The sequence below is a fragment of the Pomacea canaliculata genome, linkage group LG5 (assembly GCF_003073045.1).
Source record: "Pomacea canaliculata isolate SZHN2017 linkage group LG5, ASM307304v1, whole genome shotgun sequence".
Classification (NCBI taxonomy): Eukaryota; Metazoa; Mollusca; class Gastropoda; order Architaenioglossa; family Ampullariidae; genus Pomacea; species Pomacea canaliculata.
Window position 1 is genome coordinate 1,965,523 of NC_037594.1, and position 14,908 is coordinate 1,980,430.

The 14,908-nt window shown below is 42.3% G+C and overlaps 3 protein-coding genes across 5 annotated transcripts in view; 1 reads left to right on the forward strand and 2 right to left on the reverse strand.

Annotated features, from left to right (window-relative positions):
• LOC112564283 (calpain-7-like) overlaps positions 1-7,613 on the reverse strand; it is a 24,612-nt gene extending 16,999 nt beyond the window's left edge. Inside the window, 1 exon segment of the mRNA XM_025238982.1 lies at positions 7,462-7,613. Within this exon segment, the coding sequence (XP_025094767.1) occupies positions 7,462-7,484 (23 nt within the window). The 5' untranslated portion in view covers positions 7,485-7,613.
• Positions 2,929-11,341, forward strand: LOC112564281 (calcitonin gene-related peptide type 1 receptor-like). 3 transcript variants are annotated; one of them, XM_025238977.1, is made up of 13 exons: positions 2,929-3,122; positions 4,516-4,649; positions 5,123-5,440; positions 5,652-5,865; positions 6,208-6,296; positions 6,644-6,741; positions 6,991-7,129; positions 7,499-7,649; positions 7,969-8,029; positions 8,937-9,006; positions 9,118-9,335; positions 9,638-9,679; positions 10,006-11,341. In XM_025238977.1, exons 2-11 carry the CDS (start codon positions 4,593-4,595, stop codon positions 9,325-9,327), a joined length of 1,407 nt encoding a protein of 468 aa, XP_025094762.1. In that variant the 5' UTR covers positions 2,929-3,122; positions 4,516-4,592; the 3' UTR covers positions 9,328-9,335; positions 9,638-9,679; positions 10,006-11,341. The 3 variants fall into 3 exon arrangements, with proteins under 3 accessions (XP_025094762.1, XP_025094763.1, XP_025094765.1); XM_025238978.1 differs by lacking the exon at positions 2,929-3,122 and having other exon boundaries at positions 4,197-4,649; positions 5,118-5,440; XM_025238980.1 differs by lacking the exon at positions 2,929-3,122 and having other exon boundaries at positions 4,625-4,649; positions 5,103-5,440.
• A 131-nt stretch (positions 11,342-11,472) lies between these two features.
• Positions 11,473-14,388, reverse strand: LOC112564282 (leucine-rich repeat-containing G-protein coupled receptor 5-like). Its single transcript, XM_025238981.1, has 2 exons — positions 14,209-14,388; positions 11,473-13,838 (listed from the first exon to the last, which is right to left on the reverse strand). The coding sequence occupies exon 2, from the start codon at positions 13,815-13,817 to the stop codon at positions 12,627-12,629; it is 1,191 nt and encodes a 396-aa protein (XP_025094766.1). The 5' UTR covers positions 13,818-13,838; positions 14,209-14,388; the 3' UTR covers positions 11,473-12,626.
• Between the last annotated feature and the right edge of the window lie 520 nt (positions 14,389-14,908).

A 14,908-nucleotide genomic window follows, 5' to 3' on the forward strand; every position in this document is an offset into this window, starting at 1 on the left:
ACGCAGTGTGTGCAAAGATTTCCTCAAACATCCCCAATGGCTATAAAAACATCGACAAGTATTGCAAAAGTCAAGGATCACCTGCGCAACCACCTGCTGAACATTAGAAAGTCTTGCGGAGTCTAATGGCAGCTTAAGCAATATAAAAGATAATTTAGAGGGTTTATAGGTCGTTTCCACGGAAAGCACCGACCTGTTGCTGCGCAGAAAAAGAAAGTTGTTGCTGAAGTCATTCTGAAAAAGTCGGTTACTTGTCTTTAAGTCTTTTGTACAGAGTAGAGAACTTGTCCCAGACGAGAGAAGACGTTGAGTGTTCGTGGTTTGAGAATACTATTTATTTAACATCTCAATGCATAAAATGACTGACATATGGTCATTTAAAAGAGCTATCGAGATGGTTGGCTGGTTTGGTTCAACTTACATTGGTTTTATTTGGGTAGATTTGTTTTTTCGTGCTCCAAAGACGAGATCCGAACTCACAAGATACGAACCAAGGTCGTTCCAGTTTTCGATATGGAAGGATTGATGTTCGACGAAAGAAAGATAGTTTCTCAAGTTTTTAATTATATGATGAAACTGACAAAATGTATTATTTCTTGTTATAGAAAAAGCCCTCATTTTTCAAAAAAATTATTTTTGTCGAAGTTCAACAACAGGCACTTGAAAATCGCAAAATTGACATTTTATAGGAACTGTCCCAATTGCTACAAATTATTTCTAAAGAACGTTTCTGGTAAAATGCAGTACTAGAGAGGAGGTAGTCTGAAGTAATGTTGTGCAATGTGTCTCATGGTAATAACCCATAACTGAGAGTAGAAGCTGACACTGACTAAAAGAACTTTGCATCCACCGTGACTCACATGATAGAGAGAACTTGACAACATTTCTTGGCAGCTTATATGTGTAAACAACCAGTTCAAACTCTTCACAGAGCTCTGTAGAGATAGCTTTGAAGGAAAGGCCATGACCTCCAGTTATAATTAGGCTGAAGAATTATCAGAAGGTCGGGATGTGTACAAGTGCGAGGAAAAGTAGATCATGGGCCGGCATGACTGAGGTAAGAGAGAAGTGGCACTGCACTACTTCCAAATAAGCCATGATGCTTGGAACTGGAAAATTTGTCTGATTTCTAGACTGCACACAATCCCAACAATTGGTCCATATCATGGGTGTATATATTAGTTCTTGTCTATATCGTCAAAAGCTTACAGACCGCGTCCACAGTTCCAAACATGTCCGAGGAAATACATCTCAGTGAAAAGATTTCATTTCAAGGTAAAGACCAGTTTACAAGAAAAAGCTATCAGAATGATCATCTTAATGATAATCTCAGCGAGACAAAATCTCAGAAAGGTCAGCGCATGAAGCAAGTCATCATAGAAAGAAAGTTTGTTTCCATATATATATGGACAATATATTCAAATGAACAAATGGAGAGAGAAAGTAGAGAGAAACAGAAAAAGGAACGTGCTTTTTTTTTTTTTTTTTTTTTTTTAAAAAGGCAAAAGCCAAGAATCGAACGCTGACCTGGTCTTATTCCAGAAGCTGTTTCCCGGCTGTTGACAGCCTGCTGTTGTTTTTCCATTATCGTCCAAGGATACAAGAAAACACACCAGTTACCAAATATAGCCACCTTCGGCAATCTCCAGATTTCATTTCTAAAATTGGACCGACCTAGGACCTCTAGGGTAGTTTGAGTTTGATTAATAACATTTGCGAGGAGCTGGTAAATGCCTGTATCACCTAGACAGCTTTTAGGGTGGAGGAATAGGGTGGATCTCTATATGTTTGGGGTGGGCTGCGGGTAAGTATAGGACTGGATTGGATGGGATTCAAATGGTGGGTTTTCTGTGCAAAGACATCCATTCCAAACGGATATATCAAGTATGTCACTAAGAACGTATTCCCAATAGACATCGACAAAGTTTTCTTTTGTTCAGAGCTTCGCCTGTGTCAAGATTTCTCCCAAAGTGTTTGTCATATAATTTATCTTCGAAAGTGTTTCCTTGTCATATGCTGTATCTCCCAACCCGTTACTTTTGTTTCGTACTTCACCAGAGAGTTTCTAAAAGTAAGGCAGCAGCCGAATAATGCATAAAAGGGAAATAAGAAATAAGGGGGAGGTCGTCGAGGGAGATAATTTTCATCAACCCTGATTTTTGCAAACATAAAGAATCCAGTTCCTGATGTCGTGTCTTAGACAGTGAATGATGTTCATTGTCCTTTAGCCAATCTGCTGACAGGCTATTTGCCATTTTTAAAAACAAAACAAAAACACCCAAATTATGTTAGTCTCTGAACAAGAGTTTTTAGCTGCACTGAAGTTTGACCTGCAAGTTTCTCTTTTCTTAAGTTCAACATCGCGGTAGGACGTTCAGAGGTTTTTCAATGACATTAGGAATTGATGGAGAATGAAGATGACATTTTTTGGTTCGCGTTGTGTGATTTCTTGTTCTCGTAAACAGTTTCTTTTAAAGGTGAACAATAAACTTCTGTCAGGTAGTGACTGCAGAAGGTCAATGGTTTTAAACATGTTAGGAAATGTAGCTGGATATCTCCCCCTGCCCACCAAGAAGTTCTGATATGTTAGGGATGGTAACAAAAGATGAAAGGAGAATAATTGAATTCCATAAGCTTTGTTAGACACAGTGAACCACTTTTACTGCCATATGACTACATGGGACCATTTATCTTTAATAAACTGAAGGATCTACCTGAGCCTAAGGTCTCAAGAGAGTTATCAAATTATCGACTATGCAACGATGACTTCTCAACACTCGTACCCCTTCATTAAAATCAACCTTCCTGAGGGTTTTGTGGTACAAATTAGTTTCTGACACAACCAAGGCACCGTAGACAGAGAGAAGAGATAAGGCCCCGCCAATAAGAATCTCTGCACCAAGGGGAAGAAACACTGAGCTTCGCAAGAAAGTCCAGGGCTCAGGTCACTTGATACCAAAGAGAAAATGTGTGGAGGAGAAGGTCGGACCTTGCGTTGGCTTACCGGATGATGATAAGAAGACAGGTGTCTGAGAGTGATCCTCTGTTGAACACAAACCAGACAGTATAAACCAGGAGCATTTCCATTCTTCTAAGAATTTCAATACACCTTTCGTCGTCTGGTAAGTTGCTAACTTCTTCTGGGACTTAGAAATGGCTAGCTAAAGCTGGTAGAATGAATGAATGGCTGAATGTTTGAAAAAACTAAAATAAATTAATAAAATACGAGAGACGTTGGTTAGGACAACCAGGAGCAGGCAGGGAAGGCACTCGAACAGGAAGACCATAATAAGAACGAAACTTATTTAGGCCTTGAGCTGATTGAGTTATTATTCAGTTTTATAAAATTAGCGGGAGAAGAGCAGATTAGGACCATCTGTGTCTGATTCACGCGTGCTTTAGGAGGAGCAGACGATGATTGTTATAAATAAATACAAATGTGTGTAGTTAGTGCAGACTGTGTGAGATATTCGAAATGGTCGAGATTAGTTTGTTACCTGATTTAATTCTCGAAATCTCAACGAATTGAAATATTTACTTTACTTGTCGTAAAAAGATTTTGCTAGAAAAACGATTGAGAATTGAAGCATTATGGGAAATGCTGTGGGATCATGGAGAGTAGTCAAGAAGAGTGTAAAAGGTATATCAACAGCCACCGCAAGACACAACCCATGATGGCTTCAGTCCACGTCCCTTCTGGATTCCATTCAGGGCTTCTTATCAGAAAACTTCACACAAGCCGGAGTTCGCCTGCTTCATCTAGCACTCTGAACTATTATTCAAAAGGTGTAAACATACTTTCCATGTTGACCAGGGCCGCCGAGAGCCAGCCCGGGCCCCGGGACAGACGACCTCTCCGTGCCCCTTGTACTTGTAATCGTAAATTATTTTCCCAGTATATAATGTATGTTTACAATTCGAATCTCAATATCTACACTCAAACTCAACTTCTGCATGTGTAATGCTTGGGTGTTCTGTCCTAAGACGTTTCTTTAAAAGAAAAAGAAAAGGAGAAGAAGAAAAAAAAATCCACTGACCAAGGCCGGGTCCCCTTGACAGCCGCGGGCCCGGGTACACCAGACCCCCCTGTCCCCCCCTCTCGTCAGGCCTGATGTTGACCTTAAAAGGGCACACGAACTCTAAGGGTTATCAATTCATTCTCGCTGTAAATTGATATCACGAACATTAAAAATGTCTTCTCGCCAGCCGAAAATCAAAACCCACAGGTGCAGAAATCTTTCTTATTTGCTTATCTGAAGACATTCTGTTGAGAGGTTTTATTTGTTAACTTTGGCGAGTCTTCTACTCAATATCAACTCTGCTTCCGTATTATTCCATTCACTTTCTCCTTCTATAAAGTCGGCAAAAGTTGTGGGTGTCGTACGGGTTATTTTATTTTAATATAAAATCTTGATCGACATTTTGTTAAATATCTACACAAACGTGCAGTCGTCTGCTTAAGCAGTCACTCCTTAAACTTGAATAGTCACAACTTTCACGCCTCTTGCGAGACAGATGGACGACTGACTCCATCACCGCTGAATGTCAGAGACTCGAACCCAGTCCTACATCCGGGACCCAACGCTGACGTCATGCGCTCTCTTGCACTTCTGCTGATGACAATCTATTCGCCAATCACAGTACACCAGGTAAGTACTCGTGATAGATACTTAGTACCAGGCACTTCTGTTTCTATTAAAACCAAACTGGATTTCATGTGAATTTCTTTGCCATGATCACATTCAGTAAAGATTATCACACTGTGGCTGACAAATTTCTCCTTTAGTGCAAAAGAGCAAAGTTTATAGACAATATGATATCTAAATGTGGAAATTTTATGTATAAATCAGACAAAATGACATCTGTAAGTGATACAATAATCAAAGCAAATAATTCAGGAAACAAATCTCGACAAACGAACGGGAACTCTGTGTTCTCAGTGGTTTTCTCTGGGTACTCTGGTCTTCACCGCGTGTGTGCGCGCGTACGTTTATTAGGGGTAGGATGTGTCTATTCATGTTTAAAATATTGCATTCATCATGTCTTCTATTAATCACCTCAGTAAATGTGGGGCAGTGCACCTGTATATTTTCACCCAATAGCTTTTGTTTGATCAGGACAGTGCGCGTGCAGCCGTACCCACCTCCACCGCCACCCCACCGTCCTCGCGGGTACCGTATCCGCTGTGCAGGGACCGCCTCGGGTACCTCCCGCAGCCTCTCTTCCTCGTGCACGCATGCGCCAAGTGTCTGGGGTACCTCATGCCCGACTCCAAGGGCTCCTTAAGGCCCTGGACCACCCCCAGTTCGGCTTCACTGTCCTGAAGTCAGCAGTCGATGGCAGGGTGGTCACTCCTGACCCCGGGCATCCTGAGGACATGAATGTGGTCTGTGCTACCTTGTCCAGAACCGACTGTCGAGACTGGAGAGACTGTTGTCAGGTGAGATAGTAGGTGTCAAGGCCAGAGCACTGGCACATGTCAAAGGTTACCGCATGAGCTGAACAAAATGATCCATACAACAAACAATCAGTCATCACACACACACACACGGATAGATGTACATAAAAAGATGTGTGTGTCTTCTTGATATATGAAAAAATTGTTCTCAAAGAACTTTCTTAAGAGTAACACATCTCTGATAATCCTGCAGGCATCTCTTCAATGTTGTGACCGACAAATCAACATGCAGTCTCACCGCGACTCAGGAAGAAACAAAAGTGTAGCAAACACCTCTGAGGTCAACAACAACAACCATTGCCCTATGACCTGGGACGGCTATTCCTGTGTTGACTCCACTCCCGCCGGACAAACTGTTCACTTTCAATGTCCAGGCTTTCTTAAACGGTTCAGCCCCGTTTTAAACGGTATTTGTTTTCCATATCCAATCTCTGTATTTGATGGTATTTTTATTGTTTACTGTCCAATATATTTGCTTGACTGGTGTTCTGTTTATCTGCACTATCTACTTATGAATTGATATGATTGGTAAAATACATTAACAAATATACGTATGCACATACTGACAACATGAACATTCATGACAGCAGTTATAGTAAAGATATTTTAAAGCTTAATTTTGTGTATTGCTTGTTAGTTAAATAAAACTTCTGCCAACAGACATGGAGCAATAATTATCATGTCTACAGACAGTAAACATTTACTCACACTCAGTAATCTGATTTGAAGGAACATTGTTGTTTACGCAGGAAAAGCAAACAAACGTTGTCTGGACAACAGCACTTGGTATGTGGGAGCTGTGGGGCTGGAATGGACCAACTACGATTCCTGTTATGTTGTAAGTAACCTCGCTACTTCATACATAATATTGATGTAACCTTACATCTTCAGTCATTAACATTATTTTTACAGAAGTGGGAGAAGGAAAAGAAAGAAAAAATGGTCTAGGAAGGAATCTCCTCTGAGTGGCTCTGCAACATTATGCATAATATATTAAATATACTTCAGGATCTTCGCAATGGCTGCTGATGGCAAATTTCTTTCTCATATAAACTTTTATTTGAGGAAGTGCAGCAATGGTTTTAATGACATCTTGCTGCCACAAACATTTCACAAGTCGTACACGGAAAGACTTTAGTTTTACTGGTTGTTGTGGTAAATGGTGTCCTCATGTTTCTTGCCCAGGACTATGATCACCACACTATCTTAAAACTCAAGTTGTCCTTCCTGGGCTTCAGCATTGCGCTGCTCATCCCGTCCATCGCCATCTTCAGCATCACCAGGTAAACATTCGCATCACCAGGTAAACATTCGGCATCATCAGGTAAACAGTCTCGGTAAATGGTCAAAGATCTAGAAAGTTGTTTTTTTCTACACAGCTGAATAGAAATAATGCACACTGACACGATTTCTAATTTGTGTACACCTTTACACCGTGTGTTGATGTCTCTGTCTTACAGATGATGTGAGAACAGAAGCAGCAGTCCAGAAAGCAAAAACAGTTTCCTCAGAGATTTCCCTTTTTGTTACAGACCTTTACGGAGCCAGGTGCGGATTAAGCTGCACATCAACCTGTTCGTGTCGCTGGCACTGTCTGGCCTGTGTTCATTGTTGTGGGAAGCACTGGTCAGCGAGAGTATAATGACAGACAGCGCCATCCTCCATCACCAGGTGAGAATATTTTAAACTGCTAAAAACACAGATGAGAGTAATGGTTGGGGTTGTGGTGGTGGAGAAGACGAGGCGGTATGGTGGTGTTATGGTAAGGTTGTCACCACTGCAGAATCCAAGGTTTGAATCTCGTGTCTGAACAGGCATACGTCTGTCTGGATGTGCCATCTGTTTCTAGCTTGCCCTGGTTTTTTCTCGATGCACGGTTTCCATGACATTTTCTTCAACTATTGTTACTCTAGTATGCAATCACCCCTAGCTTTAAGAATTTTATTACCAGATAAGCGGACCAGTGCAATATCTATCTATCTCACACACACCAACATCATTACCTATTATGTCGGTCATCATCCATTGCCTCGTGTGCAGGTGACCTGCAAGGTGTTGAACATCATGTCCCGCAGTTCCCTCATGTCCACGTTTTTCTGGATGTTCTGTGAAGGCGTGTACCTCACCTGGATCATGTTCAACTCCCTGAGACACATATCCTCCATGACTTTCTTTTACTTCGTTGGTTGGGGTCAGGACACTTCCATATTATTATTCAGTTATTCTGCAATGGAAAGTCAGTTATTCTGCGGTGAAACAATGGAACTCTCTCCCTTTCCATACCCGCCACCTACCCACTATTAACTCCTTTAAACGTGCACTGAAAACGCACCTCTTCTACAACCTATTTCCCATAATGCTAGTCCTTTTTCATACCCTTCCTTATAACAACAAAAGTAATAAGTGTGTGAGTGTAAACCAAAAATAATTACAGAGAGTAAGTTTTCTCTAGAACTATGACCATTTCAAGATATTTTCATTCTTGTTTTGAATTAAATGTTTTTTTTCAGGCATGCCTCTCCTTATAACAGTGGTCTACACGGTTGTTCGTATCACCATCAAAAATGACGAGTAGGTAGTAATGTAAATAGATTTTCATATTCTATCGTTCACGTGTGTGGGTGCGCGTGCGTGTGCATCTTGTCCTCTGTTCCTGTACCGATGATCTTCACCGTTTTTCACTATACAGGTAGTCCTCGACTTACGACGGGGATCCGTTCTTAACGCGGCGTCGTAAACCGAATTTCGACGTAAGTCGGATCATACGTTCATACAGTACTGTACCATAATAACAGTACAGTACTGCAAACACTTAGCCTATCCAAACACCTATCCTAACACAGTACCCTACATAATTATCAATAAACATAAGTACAGTACAATATTGTGCAGTACAGTATGCTTTGTTATCACTGTCGCTGTCATAGGAGCAGATCCTGTCACGTGTTCAAGGATGCGATCTTTATCCTTGATAATTGTAGCTACTGTGTAACGACTAAGTCCTAATGACCTGCTAATTTCTGTTGCTGTTTCCCCCTTCTCAGATTGCCTTATGATATCCACTTTCACCTCCATGGTGATGGCCTTCCTTTTCTTTGAAGCACTGACCTCGTAAGTCGGAATGAGCGTCGTAACCACGAAACGACGTAACTCGAGACCGTCGTAACCCGAGGACTACCTGTAGTGCTAAAGTGAACGGCTAAGGCGAGGAGAATAATATCAAACGTATAAAATAGAAACTACTTTATTATCTGCTTTTTAATATGTCTACTCAGAAATTTGGTCTAGCCTTGAAGAAAACAGTGCCAGTTGAAATAAAGACAGAGTTGCTTCATGTTTCATACGGTGGACTGAAGTCGCCATGAGGGATCAAAATTACATAGGATGTAAAACATAGTAATAAGTAAAATAAACAGCTAGCAAACATGGACTGTCCTCAGTGTGTAGCTTCGTGATGTCCACGTGACTTTGTCTGCAGGCGGTGCTGGCTAGCTGATGCCGGGAGACTGGAGTGGATCATAGATGGACCCACAGTGGCTTGCATAGCAGTAAGTTAGTCCTCAGACTTCTTCATTATAAAACAAAGCCGCTGACTCTTGCTTCTAGAATTCTTGCTTTCTCCCTCCTCCCTTCACTAAAGATACACCTCTGCTCGCCAGATCAACTTCCTGTTCCTGTTGGCCATCATGCGGGTGATGCTGCGTCAGCTGCGGACCCATCGAGAGGATCGACCCCTGGTGGTGCGGAGCTTGAGGGCCATGCTCATCCTCGTCCCGCTCTTCGGCCTGCAGCAGTTCTTCATCATCTACCGACCCCAGCCCTTGACCAGGGATTCTATGTATACGAGGTGTGCAGTGCAGCCATCATGAATCTGCAGGTAAGGACATTCCCGGAGGTCAGGGGCCAGGGATTGGGTAGTGGTGACAGATAAAAAAAAATACCTAAATGAACTATTTCCGGTCTTTCATACCATACAACTTGTGCTTATTTGTGCAAACACATAAGCAGTATGTTCTTTTTCTACTCCTTTTTCTTTTCTTTAAATACACTCACACTCTCATTCACACACTCGCACGCACCTCGATAGAGGAATGGACGAAATAAAACACATACATTAGTGAATGCCTATTTGCAACACCTTCCCTCCCTAAAAAAAGTATATTTGTTAATTCCTCGCAGGGAGCTGTTCTGGCACTGATGTTTTGCTTCTTCAATGGAGAGGCAAGTATTGTTATGCCTTATGTTCTGTTGATCTCTAAAACTTACTGTTGAAAAAAACAAACGTTTTAAAAAATTGTTAATGAAAATAGACCTTAAAAGAAAAGCTTTAATATCTCTTCTGTCCAACTCTACCAAAACATCCAACACAGCGAACTTCTTCGATTTTAATCGACACGACTATAACAAACCTATCTTTTGACCTCAATAGATGACCTCCTCTTGCTGTCACAGACTGTCCATCCAGAGTGTAAATATGGACAGTTATTGCTGATCCTGTGTGCGATATGGTATCACACATAACGGCTTTTGCTCTCCTACCTGCGCAGGTGCGGGGTCATCTCAAGACTCTGGTCCGACGTCTGAGGTTCAAGTTCAGTGGAGTCAGGTTGCAGCCCCGGACAAGCCTGGTCAGTGCCGTGGGTTCAACCCTGACGGTCTGGCGCCAGTCGCGATCCTCCATCGACACCTGTGGCTCCGCAGGTGTGGCGAGCGGCACCGACTACAGCCTCCGCAACCCCGACACCAACGGCGACAATCAAACGAGCGTTGGGAACGACAAACATGGCGTCAGACACTACAGTGAACTAGGAACTGTCGAAAATGCTGCTGCTGCTACATTTGCTGATAAAATGGACCAATCAGATGACGAAAAAATCAAGACAGCTTTCTGGTCAAGATAATGTTGGTTACGTCGCTGAAGATGTCCAGACTCTGGAAACAGTTTCTGACTCTCACATTGTAGAATCAGTTCCCATCCACTGCAGGAACCAAAAGTGTGATCAGGAATCGGACAAAATCTGTTTGGAAACTATACAGCTAACTGTCCACATGTGTTTAGGTTCTGTGGATCTACCACCCACCCACCGGAAACGCCTGAGAGTAACGCAGCTTGCAAAACACAAGATGAAGGCGGACATTCTAAACTTCACGAAAGTGACAACAAGGACAATGTTAAGCACAATGGTGAAAAGTCGTCTTAACAACAACAGTATACTCAGTTCTCTTTGGAAACAAAAGTAGACATGAGAGATATAGGCTGAAAGAACAAATCATCAACCCGTCTACAAACCGAATATAGACATTTATAGAGGTCAGGACACGTCTATGTCACGTGATATTGTTGACCTGACATCTCTGACATCAGGATTAGACATTCATGATGCTTGTTAGGTGCCATTTGATCCTCTAGCAAGACTAATGGAGTCTCCTCTGGAAACTTCCGGTGATAGTAGTGCTCCGCTCACATTTAACATTTTAAAATCTTGATATAGTAATTTTAAATGTGTGCTGACATGAACATTGCTCCACAAGTCGTATAGCCTCCACCCAGACAATGTCCACAGAGGACTGCAACTTGGAATTTTCTTAATTTTTTTTTATGTTCGGTTATTGTAGTATCTTGGCAACGCGCTGACAGTACAGTTATGTCCAGACCGTGCAATTTCTTCTCCCCAGCAAAAGACAGATGGGTGAAGATCCAGTTGGTCCGAGATTAGCCATGTCATCTAACTATCTTACATCATTGTTTCGACTTTTTACAAATCTTTCCTCTACTCTTGGCCGTCCAGTTAATTAATTACAGACATTGGAATGTTAAAGTGTATGATGCTGCTTTGTTCTTACTTCAACTCCTAAACTACAAGGCAGCTCTGGACTTTTAATTCACTAGTTTTAAAAGTAGTCTCAGTTGATGAATCAGAACCAGTCTATTCTTCTATAAGTCAGATTGCTTCTTGTAATTCGTAAAAGAGAATATGTATAACCTTCTAGTGTAATATTATGAAAACAACCCATACATGAATTTCTTTTTAATGTGGTAAAGTAAGGTGAACATCATAGAAACTTCGGAAGAAGAAAACGGAGGAGCGCAGGAACAGGAAATCTATAGGAAGAAGGAACAAGAAAATGGAGGTGGATGAGGACAAACCAGAAACAATGTTATTTAAACGATTCTTCAACACAATCAGAGAATTATGAACATGACAATCGCAACAATGACAGCAATAAAAGCACCAATCTTATCTCTTAAATCTCAAGAAGTGAAGTGGATGCTGCATTAAAGGTTGACACCACAAGACAAAAACATCCATTTCTTCTCGGGAAAACCTTTCCCAGTCACTAAAATTGAAATCCAAGGACTGAGAGCTCGGCTACATGACTAATGTGTAACAGTCAGCTAGCAGTCTCATGTGAATGAAGTAGTTTAATGACTGCCACTTTCATTCAATTCATGCAAAAACAATTGTCGGACACGCCCTTTGCCTCATTTCATTTACCGGAAGCTTGTACACAATAAACATTTTCTTTCTCTGCACTAGAAGCGTTTCCTTAGTTTATGACTGGATTTCCTACACTCTGACCTCAGCAGCTCACATGTCCCAGTAACCTGTTTGCTTGGCCAGAACACCAGTAGAGATTACTGATGCATATCACATGCAATACAGTTTAGTGTTCATGTAGGATTACAGAAGTTGTCCACTACTGACTAACAGTTTTAACGATACTTTGTCATGAAAATGGTTCACAATTTGCATAGAAATTAGAAAGGACAGTGTATTTTAAAACCTAAGAAGCATTCACAAAACTTTGTCTCGCACTTCAGTAACACATCTTTGCATTTGACACCGACTTATTGAATATAATGAGTACATGTAACACAGCAATCATTTAGCAGTTTAGTATGCTTGCTCTAGACTGGATATGCAAGTGTGTGTGTGTTGTGCGTGCATGAGAAAGGCGGACACGCCTCATTTAAAGTGCACACTGGCCATCATGTACATCGTATATACATCCCACACAACATATCAAGCACCAAGGGCAGCTAGTTCACTCACATCATTAACATAAACTCCACCAACCTTCCATGCTATGACCACTGACAATCCCTATACTTCTACAATCCGAAGAATGCCTGGCGCCCAGTGTACGACAGTTCGCGCCCCTCGTGTCAACAGTTGCTGACGTCTGCCACCAGACTGGCCACGACTGTGGCCACAAACAAGGCACAAAGAGTTTGGTGCAGACGACTTCCGGTGTTTCCCATCCCGTAGTCCTTCTGATGAATCGAGTCTTTGAAGCGGCTCCGTACAGACGAGGCGGTACCCGCGGGGGTTGTGATGGAGGTTGCAGGGGTCGTGATCACGTGATGACGTTTCACGGTCCGTCGTAGCGTGTAGCTCGCGGTCGACGTTGTGGATTTAGCAGCAAAATCTGGCTCCCTCGAAGATCTCAACGGGTGCGCATCCCCGGATGTTGAGGTGAGAATATTGACCCCTGTTACCGTGGACTCACCTTTGCAGGCCCCGCTGGCAGCCAAGTCTAGAAGTGTCGTGTTCTTTGCACCGCCACTTCCAGCTCCTATGCACCAGTTTTCAGACATAAACCTAAACATGTACGGGGCGGGAAACATGTCCAAAAGCTGGCAACGACATGGAAATTGATTGGAGTGAAAACTTAGTTCGAAAGTGGGTGCAGCCAGCAACTCCGAGACCTTGCCCTCGAGATGGTAAACTCTGTTGTAAGAAATGTCGATTCGCCTCACGTCTTTCAAAGCTCCAAACGCCGCAGGAGCAAAGCTGGAGATGTTGTTCTTGCAGAAGCTGAATGCGAGGATGCTGGACAGATTAGCAAAAGCGTGCTGCTGCAGGTGTCCAATCTGATTGGATGAGATGCTAAACTCGTCGATCTCGCTCAAGCCGTCGAACGCCCCTACCTGGATTTCTCCCACCCGGGACTCTGATAACATGAGCTGGTTCACGGACTGCATCTGACTGAACGCACCTTTCCCAAGACTTCCGATTGTGCAGTCCGTGATGGCCAGCTGCTGGAGGCCGTTGACTGCTAAAGATCCGCCGACGATGACCTCAACTTCCGAGGACTGAACGTCCAGCAAGTTGATGTCAGGTAGTCTGCTGAGAAATTCCACCGGAAAACTGTGGATGTTGCCTCCGTTCAGGACCACAGTGTCGCTGTCCAGAGGTAAAGCCAGGAGAGTGGACTCCGTGAAGTTGAAGCAAGTGACGAAGCCACCCAAGCAGGTACAGGAGTCAGGACAGCCGTTTACTGGATGGCCAGCAGGCAGGAGAATCACCAGCATACAGAAGACGACCAGCAGATGTCCGCTCTTCGATGTTTTCATTGTGCTTGGGAAAGGCGCACCCTATTTTATTAGTACAAAGAAAAAAATGCTAAGTTTTTTTGTAGCAGGTACAAAGGTACCACTCTCTTTCCAACTGGTTCCACCAGTTAAAAAAGCTCATGTTAATGCTGAAACAGTTTCGCGCAGCTTTAAGCATCCAGAAAACAAGCCATTCAAGATAAGAAGAATTGCACACAGATAATGTTGAAAGAATTGTTATAGTCCGAAATTTACGGTAATTCGTCATTTACCACCATACTATGAGAGAGAGCGAGAGATGAAAGGAAGAAAAGGAAGAAGAGAGGGTGGAAATTAAATGCTGCTTAGTCCTCAGGTCACAACATGCAAAAACCTAACACATCTTTGAAGGAATCAACATAAATAAAATCACCTTTTGCTCGTCCAACTTGGTCCCGACAGCTCCGCTGGCTTACTTGACAAAGCAAGTCACCCCTACAGACAACTGGCAAAGAGCTTGTATGAAGACAGTCATCAAAGAGAACTGATGGCCACTCGTATCTCAAGGGATTGGCCCGAACACTCGCATCGTTTCAAGCTCGACCAATAACACGAGTTTCAATTTGCTGCTGGTGACAGGAAATATTTCCGAGCTTACCGATAAAAATAGCATAATGACAAGTACTACTTATACAGGATCGGTTCTGTACTTCAGCGCAAGTTGTTTGAAATGATCTTTATCTTTGCGCCAATATAGTCTCAAAAGTACTAGACTAGAGGCTGACATTCACAAAGTACAAAACGGAAAGTAATAGCAACAAAAGAACAGCATTGAGTAGATGAATGAGACTTTGGTGAGTGGTTAGTAATGTGATTGTTGTTTTAGTTTTTCCTATTCTATTTGCAATTAGAGCCGAGCACAACATTAATAATGCAGTATCTTGCACTTGTTCAACACCTCTGAACATAGTGACTTATCTTTATATGAACATTGAAATCCTGTAATAAAGCAAAACGCCAGTTTGGATGTAGGTCGCTACGAGAAATTCCGCTTTTTACATTATTTAAGATTTTTGGCAGACACCAAAATCCATTAAGCATTTCTTTATAAATGATTAGTATTGACTATTCAT

Excerpts from the sequence above, each read along its gene's own strand:
- LOC112564281 (XM_025238977.1), top strand. The coding sequence starts at position 4,593 with ATGCGCTCTCTTGCACTTCTGCTGATGACAATCTATTCGCCAATCACA. Across the intron at positions 5,441-5,651 it reads ACTGGAGAGACTGTTGTCAG|GCATCTCTTCAATGTTGTGA; the intron begins GTGAGATAGTAG and ends ATAATCCTGCAG. Across the intron at positions 7,130-7,498 it reads GCGCCATCCTCCATCACCAG|GTGACCTGCAAGGTGTTGAA; the intron begins GTGAGAATATTT and ends CCTCGTGTGCAG.
- LOC112564282 (XM_025238981.1), bottom strand. The coding sequence starts at position 13,817 with ATGAAAACATCGAAGAGCGGACATCTGCTGGTCGTCTTCTGTATGCTG.